This window comes from Schistocerca serialis, chromosome 4 (assembly GCF_023864345.2).
Source record: "Schistocerca serialis cubense isolate TAMUIC-IGC-003099 chromosome 4, iqSchSeri2.2, whole genome shotgun sequence".
Lineage (NCBI taxonomy): Eukaryota > Metazoa > Arthropoda > Insecta > Orthoptera > Acrididae > Schistocerca > Schistocerca serialis.
In genome coordinates, this window is record NC_064641.1 from 231742535 (window position 1) to 231758463 (window position 15929).

A 15929-nucleotide genomic window follows, 5' to 3' on the forward strand; every position below is an offset into this window, starting at 1 on the left:
ATGGGAAGGAGGAACATCATTCGAAGCGGTTCCTGAAAAGCTGTAATAAAGTTGAATAGCAATTCTGTCAATAGCTGCGAACATGGAGTTCTCCATTAAATGCGGGAAGGTACGATAAATGGATTCGAACTAAAATAAAAAAGAATACGAACAACGTAATTTCGACGCATTTAAGTCGATCAGTTCACAGACGGGTTTACAGGAGGAATAAATGGCCACAGAAAATTGTACAACGAAACCAGCTTCTGTTTTATATGAAACGAAAACAAATAAGGAATTATTTTCTCCACCCCATACTACAGATGCGAGCAAGATCAAGCACAAAACGAGTAAAATATTAACAGTGCAATTTATAGAGTGCAATAAACATATGAAGTTGTACTCTGTCAGTAACACAGTGCTATGAAATCAACTTCTGTCCTGAACCGTCTACCCGATAGCTGAGTGGTCAGCGTGACGGATTGCCGTCCTAAGGGCCCGGGTTCGATTTCCGGTTGGGGAATTTTCTCCTCTCAGGGACTAGGTGTTGTGTTGTCTTCATCATCATTTCATCCCCATCCGGCGCGCAGGTCGCCCAATGTGGCGCCGAATGTAGTGAGACCTGCACCTCGCCCGCCGGACCTGCCCCGCAAGGGGCCTCCCGGCCAATGACGCCAAACGCTCATTTCCATTTCCATTTGTCCTGAACGAAATCAAAACAAATATGGAAGGATTTAAATCGCCCAGTAAGAAGACGAGATGTTTGCTTGATAAACTTGCAGCGTTCCAAGTGCCCTGGCAGCGATCCAAGATCGTGTTACCGGAAGTCCCCATATGAGTTTCACTCCTCCCCCCTACTCCTTTCGCTCATTCAATCGTAACGTCATAGGGAAGTACTAAGGACAGAGCGTGCGAGAGATGCGTGTGTGCAGACAGTGACAGCAGCCTATTGCGCTGTTGCGCATGGTAGGTCAGTACAGGGACAGTTAAAGTTGTTTTCGGATGACGTCATATCATGTGCTCGAGTGGATTCTGCATCACAGATTTGCAGTCAGGGTGCGTGGGATAACCGTGAGTGCTCAAACGAAATTTCAACCACAGATTATAACTCCAGGTGTCGGTCCAGTGCGTCTAGCACTCAGACGGATTGGCAGCAGGCCCTCAACTGGGCTCTTTCTATCCTACAACAACCATCACTGCCACCGAGGCGGAACCAGCTTTTATCAGAGAACACAACATACCTCCACCGTGCCCTTCAGTGACTGTCCTTTGACACCACCGAAGTCCCAAATGACGGTAGATTAGCATCAGTGGATTGTACGGTATGCGGCGTCTGGCTCGGTGCTGTCCTTGAAGTAAACGATTTACAGCAGTTCATTGTGCCACTGTGCTCACATTGCTGCTGGACATGCAGTACGATGCGCCACAACACGATGGTCTCTCCTCTCGGTAGTGCCGCGTGGCCCTTCAGAGCCCGGTCTTCTTGCGACCACCACTGCCAACAACTATATACAGTGGTTACATTCCTTTCAAGTCTTTCCGCAGTATTGCAGAAGGAACATCCAGCTTCTCGTAGCCCTGTTATACGGCCCCTCTCAAAGTCAGTGATGCGGTGAGAATGGTGTCTTTGCCGCGTTAAATCCATTCTTGAGTAGCATCAACTCACCACGTCCAGTCTGAAAGGTAACTAACGCTGATGACCTTAACAGTGTGTATTCGAAAAATACATGATTTCCATCCTCGTAGTGGGCCTAATAGCGCCACTCTTACGCGACAGACGCGAAATTCGAAAAGAAAAAGGTACGACAACATGCCTATCAACTTTCTTTTATGTCGCACTACTTCTTCTTAGTGTTGCGATGGTTTTCCGCCAGTGTGTTTAGCGTAAGTCCACAAGTGACCTTTCCTGTAATAACCCCTCATTAAGCACTCATTGCACAAAGGAAAATAATTAAAATAATCGTAAGGTAACTGAGAATATTGGCCACAGCTTGACAGTACATATATTTCCTAAAGATATTTATTGCCCACAATTCACTGCAGTTTCAGAGTTATGAACCAGTTCTCAAATACAGTAAGAGAAAGAAAAATAATTTTAATTTCGTTCTAGTGAATCTACCTTAGTCACAAGGTGTGAAATACGGACCTATGATACACTTTGATAACTTTTTGTATGGGAATGGAATGTATGAAGGACCTTAGAAGTGTTTCCACATGAAGACTTAAGTGGTATCTTCTTAACAACATTTTCTTCACCATACAGCAACTCTTGATTAGAAATAAGTAGACGTATGCAAAACTATAATTGGCAAGTATAGAGACGTGAAACAGTTACTACAGTCCTTTATTTAGTTCAAAAATTCCTGATAATAACGTTTATGGTCGTGCATGGGACGCAGAACTAAGTAACTAACTAACTGAGGTATAAAGGATTCATCCTTTGCCAAGAAAGAGTAAGAAAACTGGTGTTTGTATTTGACATTTGTACTTAACAAAATAAAGGATACCTGCAGCCACCACACATGCTTGGCAGCATCGTAGTATGCTCTCTTTGAGGCTGTTGAAAGAGCAATGATGGATGTCCACAAAGTTCCTGCACAGCTCTGCATGCGTCCTTGGTCGCAGGTCATCTGCGGTTCTTCTCCCCCTATTCATCGCTACTCGGCTCTCTGCAAATCATATGTGGGATCATGTATGATCTGTCTACGTGGCATACGCATCTTCACCACATATTCGTCCCCTAGGGCAGACAGGCATTGTCCTCTAGAGACAGAGACTGCGAGGGAACTTTGAAAAGTCACTCATTTGGCTCAAGGGTGGGCGATATTTAACATAGCTGTTAAAATAATACCGCTACTGAATTGTAACTATGAAGCAATAACACGATTCGCTATGGGTATATTACATTCACGAACAGAGAAGCGAATTTTCACCACAATCCTCGTCTTGTGTAGCTATGAAGCTAAAATACATTTCTTCTGGCAATGGCCATGAAACTAAACAACTTTTCCTCTAGCCATGAGCATCAGCGTCCGGGGGCGGGGGCGGGGGATCGCAGACGCGAGTCCTCCATAATATTATTTGAAAAGCGATTTAAGTTTTTTGAGTCTTAGTTGACAAAAAATGATACCGTTGATCCAAACGTAACTGATTACACATACTGAAAGCTCTTGTGCAGTAAGAATTTACAGTTTTCAGGATTTACTAACGTTCCAGTGAATCAAATGCGCTTGTATTACTCACCAAAAGGAATTTAGTTTGAAAAACGATTGTTTAGCACATAATGTATAGTAATAGTCCACACACTGTCGACAAATTTAAATATTAATACTATATAACTTTTTTAGAGTCGGTAATGCAGTCTTAAAATGACACGCTTTAGAAGTTTTAAGCACCATTGAAATATCTGTTCTGAGGCATTGAGAATGCTCCATAAAGCGGTTTTAGGTCCTAATTTTTTCAACTTCTTTCAAGGGGATCTCATGTTTAGACCCCCTAGTGATATGCACTGTATCTATTGAATCCTCCCGCCCCAATAATTTAGTGCTGGTGTCAGTTACAAATTTCATTAATGTACAACAAACCAATACTCTTACCATTCACGCCTTGCCACAGCAGTAGACAGACTCAGAATTCCGTCTCGGAGCTGTTTAAACTGAGACGTCTCGTGTGATCAGCACAATGGCCACACTCCTAGGAAGCACACGAACAGTTTTGTGTTTCCCCGAAGCCGTTCCAAGTGGCAGCCGCTACTCCGTAATAGCTCCACACGGGCAGTGTTACTCGCGGATGGAACTTCTGTCTTCGTTAGCAGCTCACAGTTTAAGGGATAGGTGTGGACAGCGTGAGAAGTGGCTGATTGGATGGATCACTCGATGTGTTGTTTAAAGATGTGCACTGAGTAACTTATATTCTCAAGGAAACAATATTTGCTGTGTAACTAGTATGTAAATGTTTAACCCAGAAAACGGGTATTTTATATATCTCGAGGCGGTGTCGAAGATAAACGCAGCTACGAAGCGCATTATCTTCTTGGTACGCTGAAGCTATGAAGAGAGTAGTTAATGAACGATCAAAAGGCTTTTGCACTACATGTTGAATGGAAATGACTTATCGAAAGGCAGGTGAAAAATAAAAGGTCGACTAAGCTCAACGAGACGGGGAAATATATAACAGCGATTCTGGAAAAGGAGTGAAGGAAATAAGATTAAGGTTTAACGTCCCGTCGACGTTGAGGTCATTAGAGACGAAGCAGAAGCTGGAAATGTTTCAAGAATGGTGAAGGAAATCGACCGTGCTCTTTACAAAGGAACCATCCCAGCATTTTCCCGTGGCAGATGAGGGAAATAGCGGAAAACATATTGTGCATAGCCTGACGCGAATTTTGAACCGTCGTCCTCCCAAATGCGGACCATATTTATAATCATTGCCCCATCTCACTGGCTGTGCTAGTGAAGAATGAAAAAAACAAGTCGTCAGAAGTGCAGCTTTCCTTTCGCGGAAGGGGCGAAACATTCGTAGCTCCGAGTGTATTCTGTGCTCTTGTGAGCAGGTATTAACATTGTGTGTATGTTCCACACCTCCTCCAAAACCACAGGACCGATTTCAGCCAAACTTGGTACAGGTATACCTTACTGTCACTGTACAACATATAGTTCAGGAGATTACCATTGATCTGATAAACGAACTGGGAGGTCAGTCATAAAAACAAAGGCGTTTTTCGCTGCGGCAGGACCTTCTCATGAAATTTCAATCACCAACTTTCTCCTCACAGTGAGAAAATATTTTGCTAGCACCCGCCTACATATTGGAAATGATCATCATAATAAAACAAGAGAAATCTGAGCTCGCACGGAAAGCTAGAGTGGAGCGGTAGCTTAAAGATGATTTGATGAACCCTCTGCCTGGCACTTAGTTGTTAGTTGGAGAGTAATCATACAGATGCATGTAGGTAAGTAGAAGAAAAGGGTTGGGTGAAAAACTGCGCCGGCCGGGGTGGCCGAGCGTTTCTAGGCGCTACAGTCTGGAACCGCGCGATCGCTACGGTCGCAGGTTCGAATCCTGCCTCGGGCATGGATGTGTGTGATGTCCTTAGGTTAGTTAGGTTTAATTAGTTCTAAGTTGTAGGGGACTGATGACCTTAGAAGTTAAGTCCCATAGTGCTCAGAGTCATTCGAACCATTTGAATTTGAAAAACTGCCGCATCATGTATGATGTTTAAATTAGTTACTTCTTTACTAGTAACTCCATTCGCAACACATTTTTCGGTCGGTAATCACTTATGGTGGCGATATGCCAAAATATTTATATCACTGGAGAACACATAGTTCAGAAGATATGACGTCATAAATATTAAGTACAAGGCCAGACGTTGGGCAGTACGGGCGTGGTCGCATAGCTATAAATAAGTACCTGGGCAACACCGCGTTTCTCCGCTAGAATTACATAAAGTAAAGCATAGTAATCCTAGATTCAGTTTTGTCTGTGTTCGTCTCCGGTTGCTAAAAATATTTGGCAGGCATAAGTCAAGTTATTTGTGAAGATATGTTACTGTAACAGACGAAAGTTACGAATTTGCATGGTACGATATTTGTAATCAAACATTATGTCCCAAAATGACTGACAGTAACCTGAGAGAACATCTGGAGAGAAAGCATCCAACAATATTTTTGTCAATTTACGTTTATCGCCATGGAAATATGTAGAAACGATTCTGTATGTAAATGCGGTCTATTTGATGAAGGAACTATGAATACATTGTTTAGAACTTAAAACAAATCTCGTTAAAAATTTAGAAACCAATGTTACATTAATGTGAACCATTTTAATGATTTCGCCGTGTCTCACTGCATACGTAGATCGAATTGAATAAATATCAAGTTTCTGGAAACCATTAATACTCATAATAATGTGTTTATCCCATCACTGATGTGATACATAGAAGAAAGAAAAAAATTATGTTTAACGTCCCACTGAATACAAGGTGGTTACAGCTGGAGCAAATGTGCGGACTGCATGAGCCAGGATTTTTTCACGCTGTCCTCTCTTCCTCCTCTTTCCATCATCCCTTGCTCATACCGCATGTACACACATCAAAAAAAGTTTTGCATCACGTCGGTTCCGAGAGTTCCAGAACCTTTCCAGAGAATTGGAATAGAGATCCGCGTGACCGCTACGGTCGCAGGTTCGAATCCTGCCTCGGGCATGGATGTGTGTGATGTCCTTAGGTTAGTTAGGTTTAAGTAGTTCTAGGTTCTAGGGGACTGATGACCACAGATGTTAAGTCCCATAGTGCTCAGAGCCATTTGAACCATTTGAATAGAGAACAACATAAACATCATTTCCGCCGTTTTTATTGCTCATGAACATCACACATTACATGTTGTACCACCATATAGCGAGACCTTCAGAGGTGGTGCTCCAGATTGCTGTACACACCGGTATCTCTAATACCCAGTAGCACGTCATTTTGCACTGATGCATACCTGTATTCGTTGTGGCATACTATCCACAAGTTAATCAAGGCACTGTTGGTCCAGATTGTCCCACTCCTCAACGGCGATAGGGCGTAGATCCCTCAGGGTGGTTGGTGGGGAACGTCGTCCATAAACAGTATTTTTCAATCTATCCCAGGCATGTTCGTAAGGGTTCATGTCTGGAGAACATGCTGGCCACTCTAATCGAGCGATGTCGTTATCCTGAAGGAAGTCATTCACAAGATGTGCATGATGGGAGCGCGAACTGTCGTCCATGAAGACGAATGCCTCGCCAGTATGCTGCCGACATGGTTGCACTATCGGTCGGAGGATGGCAATCACGTATCGTACAGCCATGACGTCGCCTACCATGACGACCAGCGGCAGACGTCGGCCCCACATAATGCCACCCCAAAACAGCAGGGAATCTCCACCTTTCTGCACTCGCTGCACAGTGTGTCTAAGGCGTTCGGCCTGCTGAGGTTGCTTCCAAACACGTCTCTGACGATTGTCTGGTTCAAGGCATATGCGACACTCAACGGTGAAGAGAGCGTGATGCCACTGAGGGGCACATTCGGCATGTTGTCGGGCCCATCTGTACCGCGCTGCATGGTGTCGTGGTTGCAAAGATGGACCTCGCCATGGACGTCGGGAGTGAAGTTGCGCATCTTGCAGATTATTGGGCACAGTTTGAATCGTAACACGAAGTCCTGTGGCTGCACGAAAAGCATTATTCAACATGGTGGCGTTGCTGTCAGGGTTCCTTCGAGCCATAATCCATAGGTAACGGTCATCCACTGCAGTAGTAGCCCTTGGGCGGCGTGAGCGAGGCATATCATCGACAGTTCCTATCTCTCTGTATCTCCTCCATGTCCGAACAACATCGCTTTGGTTCACTCCGAGACGCCTGGACACTTCTCTTGTTGAGAGCCCTTCCTGTCACAAAGTAACAATGCGGACACGACGGATCCGCGGTATTGCCCGTCTAGGCATGGTTGAACTACAGACAATAAGAGCTGTGTACCTCCTTCCTGGTGGAATGACGAACTGATCGGCTGTCGGATCCCGTCCGTCAAATAGGCGCTGCTCGTGCATGGTTGTTCACATCTTTGGGCGGGTTTAGTGACATCTCTGAACAGTCAAAGGGACTGACTGCGAAACAGTATCCACAGTCAACGTCTATCTTCAGTAGTTCTGGGAACTGGGGTGATGCAAAACATTTTTTGATGCGCGTATTTATGATGTTACGAAGTGAGGTGCCACAGTGGTTACAAGGTCGGACTCCCATTTTTGGAAGCGACGATTCAAATCCCAGCCCATTCATCGAGATATAGATTTTCCATGTTTTCCCTGTCTTTCTCCAGCCAAATGCCGGGATAGATCCTTTGTATAGGGCACGGACGATTTCGTTCTCCATCCCTCCCTACCCCGAGCTCATGGTCTGCCCCTATATGGCTTCATAGTCGATGGGATGTTAAACTCTACATATTCCTTCCTTTACGATGTTCTTCTGTTTGCACGTTTCTGTGGCTCTAAATTTTCATTAAATGTTTTAGTAATTGTCCGCTGACTTTTGATGATGCATTCTAACGTCAGTACAACCATGCCACCAGGTGACATGTTATGATAGTTGGGTTCTATAACTGCAGTACGGAGTCAGTTGTGCGATAAGTAACTCTTTACATGATATTATGTATTAAGTTCTTTTCTTTACTGTGTGAAATCGTTTGTCAGTGGATTTAATTACATCTATTCTTAATAGGCCAACTTTAAGTTGTGCGCCGCGCGCGGTATCCCCGCGGTCTGCCGGCACCTTGCCACGGTTCTCGCGGCTCCCCTCGTCGGAGGTTCGAGTCCTCCCTCGGGCACTGGTGTGTGTGTTGTCCTTAGCGAATGTTAGTTTCAGTTAGATTAAGTAGTGTGTAAGGCTAGGGACCGATGACCCAAACAGTTTGGTGCCATAGGAACTTACCACAAATTTCCATATTTATGCTGTGCGTTCATGTCAACTGTGATGTGTTTGGTAGACACTCAGATGATGTTCCCCACCCGAAACGCTTAAATAATAAAGTTTTAACGACAGGTGGCTTCTTTTGCACGATCTAAAAGCGGTGCTTAGTAAAAAAGGTAAATGAAATCGGCCGCTATCTTTTCGAGAGGATTAATGTGGTTTATTTCCGTGGCGATTTAGGGAAACCCCGGAAATTCTTAATTTAGATAGCTAGATGGGGTTCGAACCGCTTTCATTCCGAGCCTCAGCCACATCTCTCGGTCACGTGGTTGCAGTGCGTCATCTCTGTAGTCGCCGGCCGGGGAGGCCGAGTGGTTCTAGGCGCTTCAGTCTGGAACCGCACGACCGCTACGGTCGCAGGTTCGAATCCAGCGTCGGGCATGGATGTGTGTGATGTCCTTAGGTTAGTTAGGTTTAAGTAGTTCTAAGTTCTAGGGTACTTATGACCTAAGATGTTGCGTCTCATAGTACTCAGAGCCATTTGAACCATTTGAACTGATGAACTCAGAAGTTAAGTCCCATAGTGCTCAGAGCCATTTGAGCCATCTCTGTAGTCGACAGAAGAAGAAACATTCACTCGATGACAAACAAAAGTGTGACCATCCCAATACGACACATCAGTAATCACTAAACTGCTTACTGTGCATGTCAGAAGCGTCGCAAAAGAGAGTTCAGTGCTACTGTTGGCTTGGGAGAGTCCTATGTGTAAATTCAGCAGCTTAATAGAGAAGGATTTGCTTCATCAGCGCAGTACAACACATACAGACGGCGATAGTATCGCCTACACAAGGCAGAAACGGGCAGTGCATTGGCGGAGCTGTCGTTAGTACTCAGGTAATTAATGTGAAAAGGTTTCCCAAGTGATTGCGGCCGCACGGCGGAAATTAATCGACTTCGAACGCGGAATAGTTCTTAGAGTCAGACGCATGGGACATTCAATTTCGGAAATCGTCAGCGAATTCAATATCCCGAGGTTCACAGCCACAAGAGTGTGCCGAGAGTACCAAATTTCAGCTATTATCTCTCACGATGGACAACGCAGTGGCCTACGACCTTCACTTAACGATGAGAGCAGCGGGTTTTGCTTAGAGTTGTCAGTGCTAACAGACAAGCAACACTGGGCAGGAATCAATGTAGGACGCACGACGAACATATCCGTTAGGACAATGAGGCGAAATTTTCTTTAATGGGCTATGGCAGCAGATGACCGACACGAGTGCCTCAGTTAACAGCTGGAATCGTGACCATACCAGCTGGGCTCTAGAGACTGGAAAACTGTGGCCTGGTTAGACGAGTCACGAATTCATTTGATAAGAGATGATGGTATGGTTCAATTGTAGCCCAGACCCCACGAGGCCATGGATCATAGTTGTCAATAAGGCACTGTGCAAGCTAGTGGTGGCCGGCTGCATAATGGTGCGGGCTATGTTTACATGGAATGGAACTGATCATTCACTGGAAACGGTTATCTTCGGCTACTTACAGACTATTTTCAGCCATTTGTGGACGTTATGTTGCTAAACAACATTGGAATTTGTATGAATTAAAATTGCCATGTCTCTGGGCCATAATTGTTCGCAACTGGTTTCAAGAACATTCTGGACAATTACAGCGATTTGATTTGGCCACCCATCTCGCCCGACATGAATCCCATTGGACATTTATGGGACACAGTCGAGAGGTCAGAACGCCCACAAAATCCTGCATAGAAGCAGCAAGGCTTATCATTTATGCAGGGGACTACCAACGGCTTGTAGAGTGCATATCACGTCGAGTTGCTGCGCTTCCCCAAGGATAAAGAATGTCCGACACGATATTAGGAGGTCTTTTGGCACCTCGTTGTATGATCCCTTTCTTCGCAGTTCGTGACAATATGAGAGTTGTGTCTTAAATGGATCTGTTAAGTGTAGGTGATTGTAATGGGTATGTGTACTGGCCATTAAAATTGGTACACCAAGAAGAAACGCGGATGATAAACGGGTATTCATTGGACAAATATATTATACTAGAACTGACACGTCATTACATTTTCACGCAATTTGGGTGCATAGATCCTGCGAAATCAGTAGCCAGAACAACCACCTCTGGCCGTAATAACGGCCTTGATACGCCTGGGCATTGAGTCAAACAGAGCTTGGATGGCGTGTACAGGTACAGCTGCCCATGCAGCTTCAACACCATATCACAGTTCATCAAATATAGTGACTGGCGTGTTCTGACGAGCCAGTTGCTCGGCCACCATTGACCAGACCTTTTTAATTGGTGAGAGATCTGGAGGATGTGCTGGCCAGGGCAGCAGTCGAACATTTTCTGTGTCCAGAAAGGCCCGTACAGGACAAGCAAATTGCGGTAGTGCATTATCCTGCTGAAATGTAAGGTTTCGCAGAGATCTAATGAAGGGTAGAGCCACGGGTCGTAACACATCTGAAATGTAACGTCCACTGTTCAAAGTGCCTTCAATGCGAACAAGAGGTTACTGAGACGTATAACCAATGGCACCACATACCATCACGCCGGGTGATACGCCAGTATGGCGATGACGAATACACGCTTCCAATGTGCGTTCACCGCGATGCCACCAAACACGGATGAGGCCATCATGATGCTGTAAACAGAACCTCGATTCGTCCGAAAAAATGACGTTTTGCCATTCGTGCACCCAGGTTCGTCGTTGAATACACCATCGGTGGCGCTCCTGTCTGTGATGCAGCGTCAAAGGTAACCGCAGCCATGGTCTCCGAGCTGATAGTCCATGCTGCTGCAAACGTCGTCGAACTGTTCGTGCAGTTGGTTGTTGTCTTGCAAACGTCCCCATCTGTTCACTCAGTGATCGAGCCGTGGCTACACGATCCGTTACACCCATGCGGATAAGATGCCTGTCATCTCAACTGCTAGTGACACGAGGCCGTTGGGATCCAGCATGGCGTTCCGTATTACCCTCCTGAACCCACCGATTCCATATTCTGCCAACAGTCATTGGATCTCGACGAACGCGAGCAGCAATGTCGCGATACGATAAACCGCAATCGCGATAGGCTACAATCCGACGTTTATCAAAGTCGGATACGTGATGATTACGCATTTCACCTCCTTACACGACTCATCACAACAACGTTTCACCAGGCAACGCCGGTGAACTGCTGTTTGTGTATGGGAAATCGGTTGGAAACCTTCCTCATTTCAGCACGTCGTAGGTGTCGCCACCGGCGCCAACCTTGTGTGAATGCTCTGAAAAGCTAATCATTTGCATATACAGCATTACAGCATCTTCTTCCTGTCGGTTAAATTTCGCGTCTGTAGCACGTCACCTTCGTGGTGTAGCAATTTTAATGGCCAGTAGTGTATAATGCCGTATTTGTATTGTATGAAAATGTGAGAAGAAGGAGAGTGAAACCTGTGACAGCACGTAGCCTCTTCTCAAACAGGCACCAAAGGGACCACCCAGCTTAACATTCCCATCTATCGGACGGATTTCAGTCAACACTTTGTCATTCCTTCACTCCATGTACCGTTATGGGGACTTCCAGTATTTAGTCCAGGTTATTGGCGCAAAATCTTGTGTTCAAGGGCACTACACATGAGCCGCAGTTCATTTGTCAGATAAATACAAGAGATGAAAATTAATTCCAACGCCCGGTCTCGAGCCACACACCTCAGAGTGGAGAAACACCATACTGACACACGTTAGCAAGCTCAGCTGTGACGATGGTCGTTGTCTGGCGTACTTTTATGCACGTGTGCTCTGTAGCCAGTAAACCAGTGTACAGACGATGTACATATGGCGGGAAAAAGTGTTCCTGATCCTCTGCAATGCGTTATCTTTAAATAACGTACCTATTCGAAGTCTGTTACAGGTAATTCTTAAGCTCACGTCCACTGACAAACAAGCTCATGCAGTAAAGAAAAGAACAGAATATCGTGTCAAGTGTTATACATACTTACAGCTACTCAGCTGACTGCGTAATGTAGTTATAGAATGAGTTTCAGATTCTTCTCATTCAGTTTTCCTTTTTCACGCCGACACTTAGAAGTTGGACACCATTGTGTAGTTCGTTATTGAACATGTAATATATTTGTGGGACGTATCTACTGAAATACATTTTTTCCTACAGAAAAACATCCAGAATTTTACAGAAATTGATGTATCGATGACATACGACTATTGGAGAAAAACATTTGACTTTACTTCGATGTCAGACCGAAGTCCAGTTGGATTCATAGAAAGATGGTCTCCTTCAGGAAAGGCGACGTGTGAGATCCAGTTAGAATCCCAACAGATGAAGGATTTTCTCCGGTAATTATGTTTGAATTGAGCGATATGTTTTACATTCTAAAATGCTTAATACTAAGATGTTTTGATGTCTTACTTTTGTTTGCAGGTCCCAGCCGTCTTTCGACGTAGTTATTCTGGAGCAGTTAGTATATTATTGCTATTATGGCTTGATTCACCAGTTGGGATCCCCACCAACAATTGGCTACGTGTCTCTGGCCGCTCCTACTCCAGTTCTCGCTTCTTATGGAAATCCCAACAACCCAGCATACTGTCCCGATCTGCTGGTTGGCTACACAGACCACATGTCTTTCTGGGAAAGACTATATAATGCCTATTTTATGGCTCGAATATTTTACATATGGAACTACGTAACAATGCCATCGCAAAATGAACTGATTAGGAAATATTTTGGCCCTGATCACCCCCCTGTGGAAGAAATTGACAGAAACTTCAGCCTTCTTATTGTCAACAACCACTTCAGCGTGAATTACCCACGGCCACTGTTGCCTAATATCATTGAGGTGACGGGACTACATCTAGAGAAACAACGGAAGCCACTTCCTCGGGTAAGAAGTAACATTTACTGTGTGTTAGCCCAGAAGAATAATTTCATTTTTAAATTATTAGTGTAAAACTCTTCCTTGTAAGAATATCCTCCACTCTTTATGAGTAACTGAACATTTCTTGATCCATTACACACAACTGTGGACACGACGCATTTCCAATACCGTCTGACTGTGCACTGAAATACCTAATAAATATATCATATGCGGATTGGTCAAAAATTGCCATACATGTCACTGAATACACTACGTGCGACGTTAGGTTGCGCATGTAAATGCGTTCATACAAATGATTTCTGTCAGAAGAAAATGACAACGAGAATTAATAGCCACCGATGTCTGCATGTTTGTAGAGACTGACAAGTTTGAGAAGAGTGCCAGACAGATTCCAGAAGAGCTACTAGCACACATGTGTATAATCAACGGTGGTATTGTAAGAGAAGGCAAGAAGTAAACGTCGTCATGGATACTCTAGTTTTAAGAAATTGTCAGATAGGAACTGCAACATTAGAATATTTTCTACAGCAAAGTCGCTTTTACATGATAATTCAGACTTTCTATGCGAAATTCAGCTCTTCTGCGGAGCTGAGCAGGAGTCTAATTTTGAAGGAAATTTTTGACAGGTTTCCTACATCACCCAATTGAAAAACGATTAAGAACATTTTGGGGGCTTCTAAACCAATGAAAAACATCAGAAACCTGGGTCGGATCTGTATGTCGTCTTTCATAGACTCCCCTGAAGTTTTGCATTGGCCAGTCACATACCTTCTGTCGTATTGTCCCGAAAGGTGTTAAGGAATGTAACATGATTCATGATTGGGCGGGGGGGGGGGGGGATGATGTGGGCGACAGTTTATTTTGAGTTCAAATGCTGGCAGTCCTGCTAGTTTCTGTCTCAGTTTTACCCGGTGACTTTCTTTCCGAAGCAATGACTGGGCAGAAATCCATCTGTAAGCGGGGAACGACTGCTGTTATGATTAAGAAGATAGTCATCTACTCTTATTTTCATCCACGTATTGGATTACAGAAGTCTAGAACCTGATTTTGTTAGCTAAATGAAGTGTTGCTTTTGTAGGGAGAAAAGGTAACAAATTTTTCCGAGTTACTGAGTCAGAACGATGAAACCAAATATTTAGAAAAACGACGTAAGAAGCGAATCTGTAAGTACAAAAAACTCCTGTATTGCAGCGCACCACTTATTCTGTGTGTTTGTACCTGCCTCAGTATCCCCAGGTTTTCATTCTACCTCCTGAAATTTCATCTCTTTCAACGAGCAGTGAGCGAATACACTACTTAGGCGCTGTTGGTTGGGAGATTCGGGAAGGCCAGGTTCAGCCGTCTAGGTTTTTCTGCAGTTTGCCCACGATGGCGCCATGCCTTCGCGAAGTATGAGAATTGTGTGTGTGTGAATCGTGGGGTCATGACTGTAGTGAATGGTGATGAGAGATGGGAGAAGTGAAATCCAGTACCGACACACAGCCTACTCCTTTCGAATAGCACCAAGGGGGCGCAGAGCTTAGCGCCACCTTTCGCCGGACGGCTCACCATCGACAGTATCAGATGCCTACACTACACGAGACGCTGCGGAAAGGTGTGGTGTCACCGCCAGACACCACACTTGCTAGGTGGTAGTTTTAAATAGGCCGCGGTCCATTAGTACATGTCGGACCTGCGTGTCGCCACTGTGTGATCGCAGACCGAGCGCCACCACAAGGCAGGTCTCGAGATACGGAATAGCACTCGCCCCAGTTGTACGGACGACTTTGCTAGCGACTACACTGACGAAGCCTCGCTCCTTTGCCGAGCAGATAGTTAGAATAGCCATCAGCTAAGTCCATGGCTACGACCTAGCAAGGCGCCATTAGCCTTACATAGCTTGTACCTAAAGAGTCTCACTTGTATCGTCAAGAGCGATGTACAACAAGGATGGATTAAAGTTAAGTATTCCAGAAGCCACGTACTTTTCTTTATAGCATTCATTACGTATTCTGTTTCAGACCTCACGCCATCCTTCGAGTGTTTATAGCGTGCATTGCGGTCCCCTCAAATCACACTGTGTCGGCACTTCTGTCGACACATCATATGGCGACGAGTCAAAAAAGGGTCTTGTTCTTTCTACTTGCTTACATTTACTTGTGTCATGGCTTCTCCAGATGTACTGTCCGAATTTTATCGCTTGCAGAATCGGGCAGACGCAGGCGTTATTGGATGCCCTTGGACAGCTCGTCCAGGGTCAACGTGCAATGCAAAACGATGCGCCGGCCGCCGCTTCACTGCTACCGCAGCCACAACATGCTGTTGCACCCCCGTTCCGGCCATTTGACCCAGCTAAGGAAACATGGACGGAGTGGTCACGCCAATTTGGATTTCATCTCGCCGCCTACAGAATTCAAGGTAACGAGCGGCAGCCTCACTTATTGTCGTGTGTAGGGGTGCAAACGTACCGTGTGATAGTGAAATTATTTCCCCGACGCGACGTAGCAACTCTGTCCTACGAAGAAATTTTGTCTGCTTTAGAGGCCTATTTCAAGGAAACAGTTAATGTAGTTGCAAAACGGTATACGTTCTTTCGTACAAAACGTACGGACGGTCAAACTAATCGGGAGTGAGTTGCAACTTTGCAAGGC

The 15929-nt window shown here is 44.9% G+C and overlaps 2 protein-coding genes across 2 annotated transcripts in view; both read left to right on the top strand.

The window, feature by feature from the left end:
• Positions 1-15929, top strand: part of LOC126473719 (UDP-glucosyltransferase 2-like) — a 294068-nt gene that overhangs the window by 245567 nt on the left and 32572 nt on the right. The window lies entirely within an intron of this gene.
• LOC126473721 (UDP-glycosyltransferase UGT5-like) overlaps positions 1-15929 on the top strand; it is a 61385-nt gene that overhangs the window by 12890 nt on the left and 32566 nt on the right. The window contains exons 2-3 of the mRNA XM_050100968.1: positions 12579-12760; positions 12846-13305. Of these exons, the coding sequence (XP_049956925.1) occupies positions 12579-12760; positions 12846-13305 (642 nt within the window). The remainder of the gene's footprint in view (positions 1-12578; positions 12761-12845; positions 13306-15929) is intronic.